Source organism: Lynx rufus, unplaced genomic scaffold, assembly GCF_022079265.1.
Source record: "Lynx rufus isolate CCGP_SWC_20201006 ecotype Redwood Valley unplaced genomic scaffold, mLynRuf1.p SCAF_1, whole genome shotgun sequence".
Taxonomy (NCBI): Eukaryota; Metazoa; Chordata; class Mammalia; order Carnivora; family Felidae; genus Lynx; species Lynx rufus.
The window spans coordinates 97969747-97986449 of NW_025814823.1; the positions used below are offsets into that span (position 1 = coordinate 97969747).

The window sequence follows — 16703 nt, forward strand, 5'->3', positions numbered from 1 at the left end:
CTAACCCTCTGACCGCACTTTAGAGATTCCTTTTCTTTCATGGTCCACAGACCTCTCTGTGATGATATAGATCTTAAGCTAGCAGGAAAAGAAGACAGTAAGTGTATAATTTCAAAGTTCCTGCTTCTGATAGGTTTCTGCTCAAGTATCCTCACTTTTCTGTGGAGTTTGGGATTTTAGAAATAAAAGCCCAGATGATAAGCACAGTATTGCTGCTTTCAGCCCTGCACGTCCTTCCTCTGGCCAGTGAACCCAGAGCCTGCTTCCCACTTGAATGCAGAAGGGAAAGGGTAAAAAATAAAGGGAGAAAGGGAAAAAAAAATCAACAAGAACAGATTCGCATCTCAAAATATCCTTTCACTCTTAAGAAGATGAGAGTTGAATTCACGGGAAAGGTTCCATTGGGAAAAAGGAATGACTCTTGAAAATGGGGTCTCCGCATTTGCAAAGGCTGTGTGGGATCCAGGTCCCCAGAATGCTCTGACATCATCAGTGAGGTCAGAGAACTCTGCTGTGGGCCTGGTGACCTTTGAACCTTAACAGCCCTGTGCTGTAGCGAACCCTGGGCAGTGCTGCTCGTTCTCTGAGCCGTCTGACGTCCTCAGCCATTTAGGGGACTCAACTATTTTTGCTTATATTGGGCCATTTCATCATATTTTTCTGAGAGTCAAGAAGGGCCAACCGGCGAGGGAAAAGAAGAGCTGGGGGTTAGGTGTCTTCTAAGAAGCTTCTGTAGCTGGTACCATGAAACAGAGACAAAAGAGGAAACATCTGGAAGATGAAGAGTCCCAGGAAATGGCTGAGCAGGGAGGAGGTATGTGCTGGGCATCTTGTCTGGGGGGGGGCACAGAGGCTGCGGCCAGTCTGCGCCTCCCCCAGGGAGGCGGGCAGCAGATGTTGCCGCGTCCGTCCTGAGGGTCCCCGGTGGTGTGAGATGGCACAGGAAGGCCAGATGCCCCCCAAAAGCCAGGGATTCATCCCTGCCAGTCTGAGAACTTCTCTCTTGGCCTGTTCAGGCCTGGAGCTATGCTGGACTCAGAGCAGGCTGGGGTCCCGCTTGCCCAGGCTCAGTCCTGTGTTCTCTTTTATTCTCTTTATGTGATTTTCCTCTGGGGTCCCTGGGTGTGGGGTGTGATGGGTGCTGATAGAGATCGACCCATCAAAGAGGAAAGAGAGGCCTTGCTCAAAAACATTTTGAGAAGTGACATGCCTGTGCAGAAGGAGATGGTCTAGGGACGGCATCATACCGAAAGTGTGGAGATCGTATTCCTTTAGCAGGAAGAATTTACCAGTTGATCCATGGGAGTTTGTGAATCTACAGGTGTGGGCTTTCCAGAGGAGATCAAGGGAAGGGAGGGGTCTTTTACAGACCATGGCCAGATGGAGGGGGGTGAGAAATGTAGTCAGGGACTTTCAGGGAGCTCTGAAAGCTGTAGATTTACTTCCTAGGGTGCATGGTGACTGCGTGCGTTTTACACAAACAAGTAGCTTGTCCTGAGAAAGTGGGTGGTCACATGCAAGAGGTGGGACAGAGTGGAGACCACCCCAGAGATCCAGCCAGAGGCTTCTGTCCCAAATTAGAGCTCTCTCATCAGCTTCCACGAGGTCCAGGGCCCTGAAGAGTGTAAGATGGGCCCTGGGAATGGAGGCCTGGACAGGAGGAGGATTTTGATGCAGCAGCTGGGATAGGACAGAGAAAGCAATGATTGGCAAGATACGTTTGTCTCTTTGTGTGTGATGGGGCAGGGGGAGCAATGGGGAGAAGGGGGAGAGTGTCCTTAGCTGTGAAGTCTGTCTTGTAAGGTTCCTGTCACTTACCCATATACATTTTGATAGAGAAAAAAATTGCACATCTGCACACACACTGTTTTATTAAATTGTCCAGAGCATATAGGCATATATGCATATCACTCGTCCACTGTGTTCACATACGATCCATGTGTATCGAAGTCCTCCCGTTACACCAAACTCTGGAGTATAAGTGTGTCACAGATACTCTATGGTACATACTTACACTAAAAATAAGCATGACCCAAATATTGCATGGGAACACTCGCAAATAAAAATTATTTGTGGTTTACCTGAAATGCAAATTTAACTGGGCGTCCTCCATTGTTGTCTGCTAACTCTGGGAACCCTTGTATACTTCACACAAGCTGACATATCATACCCTGATTAGTGTCTGTCTTCTACCAGAACGTTCAACATTCCCAGAGCCTAGAAGAGTGCCTGATACATAGTAGCTGAACACTGTTGAAGGAATGGATAAATGAATGATTGAATACACACCATAAATACAGACCATATTATATAAATCAGGAAATGTGACATGTCGCATGGTTCCTGAGTTGTGAATACACGCTATGCTCCAAATGCTCTATGCGTTTCTACCCTGCTCGCTACACCGTCCCCACAGGCGTGGAAGGTTTGACTGATACATGTTATTCTCACGTGTCAGACATCCTGTTCACAGCCACCACTCAGGCCTTCGCTTCTGACAAGACACTAACAAAATAGTTATCGATAGTAACTAAATGCAGGAGTATCCACGGGAGACCAGACAGTCGACCACGTGTATTCGCTGCACCTGACCCAGGTCAGACCCTCTGTTAATATTTGTTGGATGGATGAGTGATGCATTAGCATGCCCCACCCATGGTGTCTCAGGCTTTCCTATCTTTCTCAGGAGTCTCGAAGTCGCAGGAGGATGCCCTTCAGCTTGGATCCCCTGGGGTAGCCAAAGGCTGGGGCGCAGGGGTAGGGGAGGTGTCCTCTGCCTCTGAATACTTCTCCTGTGTTTCTTCTCCACGCAAGTTCATCCTTGGTGGTAAGCTTTCAGGGCTCCTTGGATGTGGGGCCCCTTGGGTTCGGGGCTGGAGACACACAGATCCAGGAGAGGCTGGGAAGGCATCCAGGACAGTCAGAAGTGATCAGGGCTCAACGGAGGAGCCCGGGAAGATGGCATAACTGTTGGGAGAGTGTGGATACGAGCTCCATGTGGGAGAGCGTGAGCCCTGGTGCAATCATAGTGGGGAAGTTAAGATACAAGGGCCAGAAAGGTCCGAGCTCGAGCTGTCGGGCTGAGGGACAGAATTAAGCACCTTCAGAGGAGCTGTGCAGGCTTTGCCTTTATCCTTACTTCCAGAGAAGGGCGGAGCATCTCAGCACAGGCCTCTCCGGCTCTGGAGCAAGGAGCATCCAGTTCAGATCCCCATGCCTGATGCCCACCATTCACTCCACACACGTCCATTCTTAGCACGCACACCCCAAGCCCGTGATCTACAGTGCCATGTTCTCCACCACTGTCTCCATGCCACATGCACATGTACCCCGATGGTAGCCCCAACTCACGTTCTGCTCATGGCACGTGCAACCCACCACCGTCCCTCACGTTCTGCAACCCCCTGCTACCTGACTCCACACCCCCACATACAGACGCCCCCCAGTCTCCCTACAAACACTCAAAGCCTGCAGATGCCACCAGATACACCCGCCCCCCCCGCCCACCGCCCCGGACTATGAACACCAACACCAAGCTGCTTACACCAACAGCCCCTCTGCCCTCTACCACACTTGAAGCTCCTTCAGCTTCTGGCCGGCCCCACGCACGTTCTTATGTCTCTAATTTCCTTTCCCAGGAATCCGGAGAGTACATCGAGACAGTCCCCAGCCTAGATCACCCCTAGTCCAGGGTCAGGAGCGAGGGGAGACTGCTCCCCCCTCACACCAGGTCTCCTTCTCGTCCCCTTCATCCTATAAGACCTGTGTGTCCTCTGTGTACAGAAACAAAGAGGAAAGGGGCATGAAAATATACTACATGCAGGTACAAATGCAAAAGGGTGTGGCTGTCTCCTGGGAGACAGAGGAGACCTCGGAGTCACTAGAGAAGCAGCCGAGGATGGAAGAAGTGACCCTTCCTGAGAACGTGCGGGTAGGTACTCCCCCCTCTGATGTGTCCACCAGAAACCTGCTGTCTGACAGCGAGCCCAGCGGGGAGGACAAGGACCACGAGGAGCGGGCAGAGTCAGACAGCCTGCCAGGCTCACCCACTGTTGAGGAGAGACCCAGGGCCAAGACCCCCGACTGGCTGGTGACCGTGGAGACTGGCTTCCGATGCATGGCCTGCTGCCGGGTCTTCTCCACCTTGGAGGTCCTCCAGGAGCACGTCCAGTACGGGATCAGGGAGGGCTTCAGCTGCCATGTGTTCCACTTCACCATGGCTCAGTTGACGGGCATCGTGGAACCTGAGTGCACCCAGGAGGAGGAGGATGAGAACGAGGAGGAGGGGGAAGAGAAGCAGGAAGAAAAGGACGAGAAGGAGCAGCCCGCGCAGGAGGACCCTCGCGTGAAGCGACCCTGAAGCCAGTGCCCAGGCTGTGTGTTTCATTCTCCAAAGGACAACAAGTGAGCTGGGGCTGAGCGTGTGAGGGCACTGTGCCTTCTCCACAACACTCCTGTCTCTCCCATCCAGGCTCACGTCCCCAGAATGGAGAGTGGGGGGCTTTGACAGCTCAGGGGACACCTTAAGGAGGGGGGGGGGTGAGCGGGCCCCTTGCTTCTTGTCCAGGCATTTGATACAGTTATGACTGTCAGTGGGGATTTATCCCGAGCCTTTCAGCTCCCGCAGGAAGTCCTGCAAATTTCCGAGGGCTAACCGAGCACCTTTCCTCTTGAACCAAGAAGTGTCTTTCTCTGTTCTGGTTTCCACACAGCAATTGAGATCCATGAGCCATAAATTCCTGGAAGACGGTGTGGCCTTCTTTTGGGAGAAGTAAGTAAGGCCTGAGGTTGGTGTGGTCTGAGCTGATGTCAGGGGGTCCCAGGGGAATCTAGGGGAAGGAATTACATGGCCGCGCTGGGTTACCTTGTGGCTCCGCAGTGGCATCAGCTTGTGGCATACTCAGTGCGTCCAGGAAATTGACCTCCATTTCCTTAAGTGAGAAAGTGAGAATTGAAAAAAAATTTTTTTGAGTTTTTAAAATTTATTTTGAAAGAGAGAGGAGGTGGGAAGGGGCAGAGAGAGAGGGAGAGAGAGAGAGAGAGAGAGAGAGAGAGAGAGAGAGAGAGAGAAAGAGAGAGAATCTCAAGCAGGCTTCTCACCATCAGCACAGAGCCTGACATGGGGCTCGAACTCACAAACCGTGAGAGCATGACTTGAGCCAGAACCAAGAGTCGGATGCTCAACTGATGTAGCCACCCAGGTGCCCTGAGAAAGTGAGAGTTTTGATTGGCATTTATTTCATTGACTGCATGACTGACCTGAGCTCTAAGAGCAAATACTGCCAGCGGCCCTTCTGGGATGAGAGCTCATTGCAACTTCAAGGGCTAGGAGTGGTCTGGAGAGAGGACATGGGGCCTAGCAGGACCAGAGGTTTGAGGTGTGAGAAACTTCGGCCAAAGCCAGCGTCTTATCCCGGCCCATGGATGTAGCCCGCTGGAAGAAAGCAGAGTGTGGAGGGATAGAAACAAGGAAGTGAGCCCCCAAGGGATCTGGGAATATTCCAGAACCTTCCATTTGCTATAGTAGGTCTGGAAATAAACTCAGTGCGGTATGTGTGGCTCTGAGCTTTAAGGCAAAGGTGAAGGGTCACCCTGGCTCACGGAGCTCACGTTCACTTCTTGTCTCTTCCTGTTCTGCCTTATGTGTTTAATCAATTCCAGGGAGAAGAAAGGATCCTGGGGACAGTAGCAGATAAAATGCCAATGATGTGAAGAAAGATGAAGGAACCGGCATTCAATCTGGCATCACATGAAAATATAAATACCATATGCAATAAAGGCTGTTTTCCAAACCTTACCTGGATATGTTCTTTAAGTGAAGTTATCTATCTATCTATCTATCTATCTATCTATCTATCTATCATTTATCTGTTTGTCTATCTACCATCTACATCTTTCCCTCTAGTGGCTCATGAACCAGGTCTCCTATAAGCACCAAAGACGCCCACAATCCTTTTCCAGCAGCAACAGTACTGAAGCACTCGGGATTGATTAGGCTTTTGTGTGACTGTTTTCACAAGGCTGGATTCTACAAATGACAAACTACACTGGGTTCAGAAGAGGTCGTCGGTAAGTAGCGGGTGCTATAAAAACTGTGTCCTATGGGTCGTGTTTGAAAGCAGTGTGAAGGCACTCTTCAGAAGGCTGCTGGCTGGTGTGCATATCTCCCCAGGTCTGGCCTGGATGAGGGATTATGAGTTGTGGCTTCACAAGGAAACGACAGGACAGAGGAGAAATTTCTGAGTTTTGAAGCTGTCCATGGAACAGGTCCCTCTTGCATGGGTGAGACTTTGTCACAGTGCTCAGAAGAGGCTGTCTAACCACAACCACCCGTTGTGTTTGCAGAGATAGTTGTAGCAAGAGTTTAAGCCAATAAGCTCTGATATTTTCAGTTCTGACATTAAATTTCCATTTCTAAATAAATTCTTCCTCTAGCCTCTCAAGTTTTTGACCTTTTCATCCCTGAACTTAATCTTCACAACACGGCTACCACCCCCTGGAACTAAAGACATCTAGGAGGCCCTGAAGACTCATTTCGATGCATGAGGTTGTCCCTGGACTGCAGGTGAGGGAGTAGTTATGTGTCTTTCTAATCTGAGTAGGGGGGCAATGCCAGGCTTTAGAGAACTGATGGAATTAGAAGGAAATAATTCAAAGTTCAGAGATTCTGTCCATTTAAGCAGGATAAGGTCTAATTCCAAAGTCCTATGGATTTTTTTTCGGAATGTGAAATGTGATTTCCATGGGGCTTTATTGAATCAACCATGGTTTCTGTGATCTGGCGTTGTCATTTTTATTTGAATAATAATGATAATGACAATGATAATAATAATAATAAACCAGCTTACTCACCGGTTTCATGTTTCTCAGCTTGTCCAATGGGGATGTCGTCTGCATATTCACATGTTTTGCCTCAAGATGCCCTGTTTCCCCTTTGACTGCCATTCCAGGAATTCAGAATTGGAGGCTCATCCTACCCTTCTGTACTCACACCACCGTCTGGGGGATTCCACTCCCTCTCTGACGGCATCTCTGTGCTCTGTAACCTTCCCCTTTGTCTTGTTCCTTCGTTCCTTGAGCCCATCAGGAACATTCCCTTTCCACACCCCACACTCCCAGTCTTCCTGGGTCTTCATCATTTTCTTCTCCTTTTCTTGGAAGGTTTTTTTGACTTCTCTCTTCTACTGACTGTTTCAAACACTGAGAGCTTATTTCACATAACTCGGTGGGATGCTGTTGACACAGTGAGAGTTCTGGCTGCCATTCCTGTTCAGAGAGAGACTTCCCTGAAAGCACAGAGCAGAGCAACACAAGGGCCTGTGGGTCCAAGTCAGGTGTTGCAGGAAGAGGTTATTGCGAAGTGTGGAGACACTTGCTGGATTTTTAAATTTGTTAATCTTGTATCCACCTGCCTTATTAAACCTGTCTTATTCTTACTAGTTTATCTGTGTGTTCTCCTGGGCTTCCTGGATAAATGTTGATGTTAAATGTAAATCGAATGCTCTGTGGATAACTTGAGTTCATTATAATTCATTTGATAGATACTTTTTTAGCGTTTACTTATTTGCTTTGAGAGAAATAGCACAAGTCAGGGAGGAGCAGAGAGAGAGAGAGAGAGAGAGAGAGAGAGAGAGAGAATCCCAAGCAGGCTTCATACTGTCAGCTCAGAGCCTGATGTGGGGCTTGATCTCATGAACCATGAGATCATGACCTGAGCTGAAATCAAGAGTCGGTCACTTAACTGACTGAGCCACCCATGTGCCCACCATTACAGTGAATTTGTAACTTGATAATCCTGTTTCTCATTCTTTTCTTATCACCTTCTAATAATTGTATCTGCTTTATGCCACAGTCTTCACACATCAATAATCCTCCTTAATTCTGTTGAAGCAGATGAATCCATTAAGAATCTTGTCTTTTTCTCTTTATTCTTTGCATTTCCTTTCTAACTTTTAAGATCCTTTTCTTGCCTTTTTACTATCCTGACTCTTTTTTCCCCCTATTTCAGTAAACTTTCAGTCTCCTTCCCTAATTTCCTCCCAAACATTCGGAGTTTATTCCTCACAAATCAGAGGATGTTTGATTGTTGAAAAGTGATAACTTCACTGGTGTTCTTGCAATGGTGGAAGCTTCCCTGTCTGGCAGCCCACAAAGGCTGGCCCCTGGAGACCTGCAGTTGCGTTCCAAACCCTTCTAAAAACAAAATGCATAGCAAGAATACCTCCCAGCAAATTAGAGTCCCTAGACAACTGCTCAAATCTCAGCTTTGAATTACCATCCAGTTAAGATGATTTGGGTAGGAGTCATGGGGTAAATATGTCCCCAGATCTATGTAAATAGAAAACCAAAGAAACCGTGAAACAAAAATTGGAAGGAAATCACACGTGAAACAAATTAGGGAGTGGTTTTAATCTGTACCAAGATGTGCGTGAGCTTGTGTGTGTGTGTGTGTGTGTGTGTGTGTGTGTGTGTGTGTGTGTGGTTTGGTATGTTGGAGGTGGAGATGGGGGTAAAGGGTAAAGGGTCCTATGAGCTCTAATTACTTACCCAGACAAGTTCAGTGGAGATGCCCATTTGCCCTGTAACAGGTGCATCAAACCTGAAAGGTCCTTCCTGTTTCTGTGTTGCACCTGTAAGTGCAGAGGCCCAAGGTTCCCTGTGTAAGTTTCTCAGACGATACTCCAATCTGAGATTTTCTAGCCTCATCCAAGAATCTGACCTGAGTTCCCTTCTGCTCTGGGCCCCTGGAATCCTCTCTTCTTCTGATTCCTGGGGAATATTTTTTCTAGTCTCTTAGCCAAGTTCTTTCCTCTCGGAGACATTCCACTTGTTTTCCCTCAAGACTTGAACAGTACACATTTTGACAGCTTAGTGAACCTAGAGTCAGGTTAAGCTGAGAATGTGGTGAGAGGCAGGATTGTCAATAGAAAAACTAGTTCCCCTTTTCTGAGGGGACTTGAGAATTTGATCTTTAAACCACTCTGGTAAGGAGGGGAAACAGAATAATAAAATTAGCAAGTAATGAGAAAGTACCACAAACCAGGTATTCTTGTATTTGTGTGGGTTAATTAGTCTAGAGAATGACTCTGTCAGGTCCATGCCATTATCATATTGTGGGATGAGACTTACCTGGTCTAAGGGATTGTGGGCACAGCTCCTGGAACCATCTGGGAACTTTGTTCTTATTCTAGATCACACTAGCCTGGGGCATATGAGGGGCTAGGTGAAGAATTTATTCATGCCTAAGGTTACTGTATACTGTAGTCCTATCAGGTGCTAAGAAATTCCAAGATTAATGTGGTCCACCTGGCCCAGATAGCCAGAGTGGTTTGTGTGTGTGTGTGTGTGTCTGTGTGTGTGTGTGTGTGTGTGTGTGTGTGCACGCATGTGCAGAAAACTTCTGGCCTAAGAGAGTTCTGAGCCGGTTCTGTTTGATCTCATCAAGTGCAGGCAGGGGTCCCCTCTCCACATCACCACTGCCACCACCTTCCTAGGTGTCTGGGCCATGCCATAACTCAAGGGTTTATGAATGGCCTGGCAGAGTGAATGCAGAGTAAGTTGGATGGGTTCCACCTGAATACCTCTCTTGCTGGGGAGTCAGGCTGATGTCTGGAGACAAGTAGAGTGTTCTCAGACTGTGTGTGTGTGTTGCCTTCTGGTTGGTTCTCTCAGCCAGGCGCTCCAAGACTTCATCCACTCTCAGCCCAAGAGATCCTTTTCATTGCAAGTGTAGGACGTTTGCCTCATTTGCCATCATATCCTTTCCCGAAAGTACAGTTATTACGAGATGTTCCCACTTTCCAGACTCCCTTCCTCTCACTTGATTTCTGTTCTGTTACCTCTTCCCTCCAGGACGGTGTGTTGACTCAATGGGCATAGATCCAAAGATTGCAGGAAATGCCAACAATTCCAAAATAACAATACAGGCACATCAGGAAAACTTCAAACCATTTATCCTGATACATTTGTTAAAATTTCACAAACAGAGGTGCCTGGGTGGTTCATTCATTTGAGTATTTGACTCTTGAGTTTGGCTCAGGTCTTGACCCCAGGGTTGTGGAATCAAGCCCTGCCTCGAGCTCTGTGCTAACTGTGGTGCCTGTTTGGAATTCTCTCTCTCCCTCTCTCTATCTCTGCCCCTCTCCGCAACTTGTGTGTGCTCTCTCTTTCTGAAAATAAAATAAAATGAAAAAAAACCTAAATTCACAAACAATATATTAAGAGTATAAAAACTCAACGGATAAATTGAGTAAAACGTAATTTTTTCTTTATTCTTTCCCCACTATATTCATTCCAATCCTCAAAGTTAACATGATTAACCATTTGATATGCAAATTTTTGGACATTTTTCTACACATACACACTTTTTCACGTAAAGTATGAACTAAGTCCCCTCTAACTTGCTATGATTCTGTGATTTGCTCTCTCCCAATGAGTCATCTGCTGATAAAGAAGTCCTTTTCATGGACAAATTTTCCAGTAGCTAATAGTTAACGTCTGCTGAGTGCTTACTCTGTGTCAGGTACACTTCTCACTGCTTATATATAATTCTTACACACAGTTTCATGACATCCCCATCGAACAGGTACAGTTATAAACCCTCTGTAACAGATAAGGGCAGATGAGGCATGAATAACTTCTTCATCTACTTCTTCTTCTTTCATTTGCTCCAGAACTTACACAGGGGCCAGACAACTTGGCTGAGACTTTGGAGCAAGTCAAAATCCATTCCTTTAATCACTTTGCTTTATTGTCTCTATTTGGAAGAGTGGATGGTTTTGCCACTAAAACCTTTAACTCTGTTACCTTGTTACATCTCTAGCATGCATGGGTTTGTTACATGGGGTAAGTAAACTGACTTTTAAAGAAATGTTTATTTGTTTTTGAGAGAGAGACAGCCAGAGCGTGAGTGGGGGAGAGGAAGAGAGAAAGGGAGACACAGAATCTGAAGCAGGCTCCAGGCTTCACGCTGTCAGCACAGAGACTGATGAGGGGCTCGAACCCACAAACCATGAGATCATGACCTGAGCCAAAGTTGGATGTTTAACCCACTGAACCACCCATGTGCTCCTAAACCGACTCTTTATAAAAACCCTTATTCATCTGAATGAAGGTAAGCCAGGGACTAGAATGTATATATTTAAGACTGCCTACCAAATTTTAAAAATGGTTTCTTGAATATAATTTATGTAATGTCAAGTCTAGTATGCTGTCTAAATAGTAACAGACAAGTGAAGATGGGTAAAACGGTACTTCAAGTTGACAAGTACCAGGAGTGTGGTAACACTGGGGCCAGTGCAGAGACCCACAGAAAAACTTGCTGTTTCCCTCCAGGCCTTTGGAAGGGCTCCATCAACTGCCAGTGTCCCCGAAGCAGCTACTCAGCTCACTTCTTAGTATACAAGCATCTTCAATTTGATAGACTCATAAGGAAGGCTTAAATGTGGTTAGCAGCCCTGCATTCTTGACGCAATCACATCTTCAGAGTGTGGGAGAATATCAAGCTATGAAAATGTCCTTGGAAGGACTCACTTATTAAATTTGGCTTTCTCAATCTTCCTAATACTTTTTCACCAAACACCACGTGGTTCCCTTAATTTTTCAGATTCATGTTGTTTTTCCTTTGTCTAATGAACGTTCAAATATTTCCTGAGGAGCTATTAAGGTTAAGGGGAAAAAAGTAAACATCTCCAAAACAAAAAAGATAATGACAAGTAGAAAAAGCCCTGAAACTAAGGATATACTTCATTATAGCTTATTAATTGGAGTGGGAAGTTTACGCTCACTGCTTAGGGTGGATAAATAAAAGTCAAGGATTCTCTGAGGCTTCTCTGGGATCCTTATGAGTCTCCACCATTTCCGATGAGTACGATATGACAGATAAAGTATAGGATGTGTAGTTAAATTTGCATGTCAGAAAAACAATGAAAACATTTTTAGTATTAATATGCCCTACATAGCACATAGGATATACTTATACAAAACATAAGTATTTATGATTTATGTAAAGTTCCAGTTTAACTGGGTGTCCTGTATTTTTTATTGATTAAGTCTGATGACAGTACTGATGAGCTATGGTGGAGGCAGCTAAGGGGTGTGGCACAAAATGGCTCTTGGGTAGTTACAAGTTGCTTGAGGTCGTCTAGGTATGGTGTAAAATCCTTCATGAACATAGCTGAAAAGCCACAGCCAGTATTTGACTGGAATTACTTCCTTGGGCTTCTCTTAGGTGGGATGAACCTTTCTCTTAATGACTTTTGGTAAATCTGGAAGCCTATATCTAAGGGGAGCCCCAAAGCAAAATTGCATCCTTACAAACACATTTCCAATTCAAAATGGAATCTTTCTAGAACTGGTTGCATATGAATAATAAGAGATGAGAAGGTTTGTGAAACTTGGGATTAATATACCTTTTACCCTTTATGAGTACAGTTTTGCTGTCCTGAGAGATTTAACATGAGTCATGTGAAAAACCCCATGTTCCTAGATAGACAGAAATAGTCCTGTTATACTTTTGGATGCATGGCCAGGCTCTCGTGTTTCAGACAGTGACTATCTGGTCTTAGAAAGACAGACCCAGGCCTGCATCTTTCTGAGGACCAGGCAAAGACCAGAGTTTCAAGTTTAAGTCTTATGGCTTACAGAGACAACAGTGAACTTCACGTTATTTCCATAAGGCAAGTCATGGAGCCAGACTTGAGCTAAATCCACTGTGCAGGTTCCATCCAAACTATATGTCAACGTAGAGCTTGTTTAAAACTATAGAGGTCCAGAAAATTCTCTGATATGCTCTTTGGGCCCTCACTGTCAGAGAGGAAGTAGGGCTGGTACTATAGTGGTGCCATGAATTTTCTGGGCTTACATTGGCATTTCCCAGGCCCCAAAGACTTGGTGTTGCTTCTTGAAGTGTGCAGAGAGATTTTTCTCTCTTTTGTGGCCTCTAATAGCTTTGTGAAAGGAAGGTTTTGCACCAGGCTCAGAAGAAGGCTGGGCAGGTTTAGGCTCACTGGTATTACTAGACTCAAGGAGAAACATATGATAAAAAGTAGGGGTGTCTGGGGTGGGAAGGTTATTGCTGGAATTTCACAAATGCTGCAGCACCAGGGAAGGCCACCAGAAGAACTGGGCTGTGATTTAGGTTGCAGGTAAGGGAGTGAAGAATGGAACAGGGACTGACCTTATACAAGTGGCCAGCTTGTCATGCATTCATTTGTAAAAATTCATTCATTCATTCATTCATTCATTCACTCATTCATCAATTGGATTGCTATCAGGTATCAGGTATTGTGTCAGGTTTTGAGATATAGTAGTGAAGGAAACAAGTTCTCAGTCTTTCAGGAGCTTATAGTTCAGAGGGACTGACAAATAAATAGGCATAGGAATGAATTAATTAATTGGCATAGGAAATAAGTTGCCCAATAGAGGAAGTAGAGTCTCTGTGGGTTCAAACAGGAGTGTCAATGAACTGAGCCCAGTGGTAGGGGTAGGGAACGGGGGACCAGAGAGGGTTCTCAAAGGAAGTGATAGTGGAGATCTGTAGGATGAGCAGATATTTTCCAGGAGCCTCCCAGATGGAGGGAATGAGGGAAAGATGGAGGGAAGGAGTAAAATTTCAGGAAGAGAGACCAGTCCGTTATGAATCCTTAGGATGAGGAAAAAAATGTATATTCTTTAGTACGTTGGGGGCATGAAATCTGAGGGAGAAAAGTGACAGGGGATGTGCCTGGAAAGGGAGGCAGGGTTTCATAGGCCATGTTCACAAGTTTAAACTTTGTTCTTTGGGCAAAGGGGATTCACTAGAGGTACTAAGCAGAGAAGTAACTATGTCATATGTGTGTTTCAGAAAAGTCAGTTAGATGACTGTGTATAGGGTGGATTTATCTGGGCATCGACACGGGCAGAAAGCTCAAATTCTTCTGTGTGTGGACCAGGGTCACACACGGGACTACACAGGGCACTGGAGTTAAGTGAGGCAGTGAGTGGGGTGGGTGGAGGCCATCATACCTTCATTCTGTTAAGAGCAACATGGAATCAGTGACACCTCCTAAGATTATACAAGGCAGAGCTTTCTTTGTATTTTAAAAAGTTACCTCACGACCTGAAAGGGTCATCACTGTAGAAAGGGAGTCTGGCACCTGCAACAGCTGAAAGGAAATAGCAGCTGATGGGGAAAAGCAGAATATGAGGGGTTCTGGAGCAGAATACTGGAAGCAAGTAGCAGCTAAGGGCCTTTCCAACTCCTGGGCCTCTCTACCTTCTCTTCTTCCTGTTCCCCAACCTCGTGAGGATGAAAAGGGTCTCCTAGAGGGGCACCTGGGTGGCTCATTTAAGGGTCCGACTCTTGATCTTAGCTCAGATCATGATCTCACGGTTCATGAGGTCCAGCCCTGCACTGGGATCTGTGCTAGTAGCATGGAGCCTGCTTGGGATTCTCTCTCTCTCCTTCTCTCTCTCTCTCTCTGCCCCTCCCCTGCTCATGCTCTTCCCTGCCCCCCTCAAAATAAATAAACTTAAAAAAAAGAAAGAAAAGGGTATTCTAGAGACCTTTGGCCAAATTCCCTTGTATGGAGACTTTCCATACAATTCCTAGCTTCTTTCTTTACCTTGAGAAAAAGATGAAGTTAACAGCCATGATAATTAAGTGAAGAGTGCCACCTGAAGTGTATGTATGCCACAGGTTGTCAGAGATGGAACATGCGCTAACTTGGAAATTTCTTCAGCGACCTCTCTCTGGGCCACACCTGTGCCAGCCCCATATGCAGTGCTGTTCCCCTGAACAGAGAGGGCCCTGCTTTTTGGGCTTGCCTCAAATGAGGTGATGGACCTTGCCACAGGGAACCTTTTTTACTTCAGAAGAGGTTGTAAGAAAAGTCAGAACATCTCTCCTTAAAAGTGGTTGCTGAATTCCTTATTTATCCAGGACCCTCTGTCCTACCAAAGTGTGCGTGTGTGTGTGTGATCTAGATCTGCTGAGACATTTAAGAAATAGTCTTAAAATCACAATGATGGATTCAGTATGTCTCTGTGAATTAAGTTCAGTGCATTTTTATGTTTTTTATTAAAAAAATTTTTTTTTCAATATATGAAGTTTATTGTCAAATTGGTTTCCATACAACACCCAGTGCTCATCCCAAAATGTGCCCTCATCAGTACCCATCACCCACCCTCCCCTTCCTCCCACCCCCCATCAACCCTCAGTTTGTTCTCAGTTTTTAAGAGTCTCTTATGCTTTGTGTTTGTTTTTTTATGTCTAGTCTGGTCTGTCTCTTCGTGTTGTAAAATATTCACCCTACTGATTATTTTGAAAGAAGAAAACTGATGCCTGCCTCAGGGAAGAGAGCCACTCCTAAAAGTCTCCTTAGCTTCCCTTTTGAGGAAGGGAAGATACTTCTGTGGAAATAGTTTTAGGATGTGAAGGAAGCCTCTAGTCACATTGATGAAAAACCTGTGATTTTTCAGAGCACAGACCCAATGAAAGGTTTCTTTTTCTCAATGTGTGTGTCTATGTTAACATTCAGATTGACAATTATGTGTTACAAGCACCTATCTGATAAAGGGTTAGTATTCAAAATACGTAAAGTACTTAGGAACTTCAACACCCCAAAAATGAATAAGCCAATTAAAAATGGGCAGGAGACTTGAGTAGACATTTTTCCAAAGAAGACATAAAGATGGCCAACAGACCTGTGAAAAGATGCTCAATGACATCAGTCATTATCAGGAAAATGCACATCAAAACTACAGTGATTTAGCACCTCACACCTGTAAGAATGGCTAAAGTCAACAACTCAAGAAACAACAGGTGTTGCCAAGGATGCGGCAAAAGGGGAGCCCTTTTGCCCTGCTGGTGGGAATGCAAACTGGTGCAGCTACTCTGGAAAACAGTATGGAAGTTCCTGAAAAAGTTAAAAATGGGACTACCCTACGATCCAGCACTCACACTACTAGGTAGTGTATTCTTACCCAAAGAATACAAAGATACTAATTTGAAGGGATAAATGCACCCTGATGTTTATAGCAGCATTGTCTACAGTAGCCACATCATGGAAACAGTGCAAGCATCCATTGACTGATGAATGGATAAAGAATATGTGGGGTATTTATGCAATAGAATATTACCCAGCCATAAAAAAAGAATGAAATCTTACTATTTGCAAAGACATGGATGGAGCTAGAGAGTATTATGCTAAACCAAGTACTTCAAAGACAAATACCATATGACTCACTCATGTGGAATTTAAAGAAACAAAACAAATGAGCAAAGGGGAAAAAAAAGAGATGCAAACCAAGAAATAGGCTCTTAACTGTAGAGAACAAATTATGGTTACCCGAGGGGAGGTGAGTTGGAGAGATGGGTTAAATAGGTGATGGGGATTAAGGAGTGTACTTGTGATGAGCACCAGGTGTTGTATGGAATCAGTGAATCCCTAACTTGTACACTGAAACCAATATTATACTGTATATTACTAAGTGGAATTTAAATAAAAGCTTTTAAAATATGTGTAACCACCAGAGTGCAAAAAGTACCCCTAATCATGGCAACACCCCCAATATCCTGTGGTTTGAAAGTAACGGAATTCCCCGAGTAGGGATATGCTGTTTATCTTCATTATTCATCACTGGATGGATACCATTTGTAATTTCCAAATAGCTACTGTTTTTAGAGCCTTCTTACTTTCCGTTTCTGAAGGTCCCTCATTACC

At 45.3% G+C, this 16703-nt stretch overlaps 1 protein-coding gene across 2 annotated transcripts; it reads left to right on the forward strand.

Annotated features, from left to right (window-relative positions):
- The first annotated feature begins 744 nt into the window (after window positions 1-744).
- On the forward strand, window positions 745-4360 carry FAM170A (family with sequence similarity 170 member A). Of its 2 annotated transcripts, XM_047093075.1 has the most exons (3): window positions 745-814; window positions 2687-2827; window positions 3639-4360. In XM_047093075.1, the coding sequence occupies exons 1-3, from the start codon at window positions 745-747 to the stop codon at window positions 4358-4360; spliced, it is 933 nt and encodes a 310-aa protein (XP_046949031.1). The 2 variants fall into 2 exon arrangements, with proteins under 2 accessions (XP_046949031.1, XP_046949076.1); XM_047093120.1 differs by lacking the exon at window positions 2687-2827.
- Window positions 4361-16703: the final 12343 nt, after the last annotated feature.

What these genes read in the sequence shown, in the direction of transcription:
- FAM170A (XM_047093075.1), top strand. Translation starts at nt 745, where the DNA reads ATGAAACAGAGACAAAAGAGGAAACATCTGGAAGATGAAGAGTCCCAG. An exon ending in AATGGCTGAGCAGGGAGGAG is followed by an intron (nt 815 to 2,686) that starts GTATGTGCTGGG and finishes TATCTTTCTCAG; the next exon opens with GAGTCTCGAAGTCGCAGGAG. An exon ending in ACGCAAGTTCATCCTTGGTG is followed by an intron (nt 2,828 to 3,638) that starts GTAAGCTTTCAG and finishes TTCCTTTCCCAG; the next exon opens with GAATCCGGAGAGTACATCGA.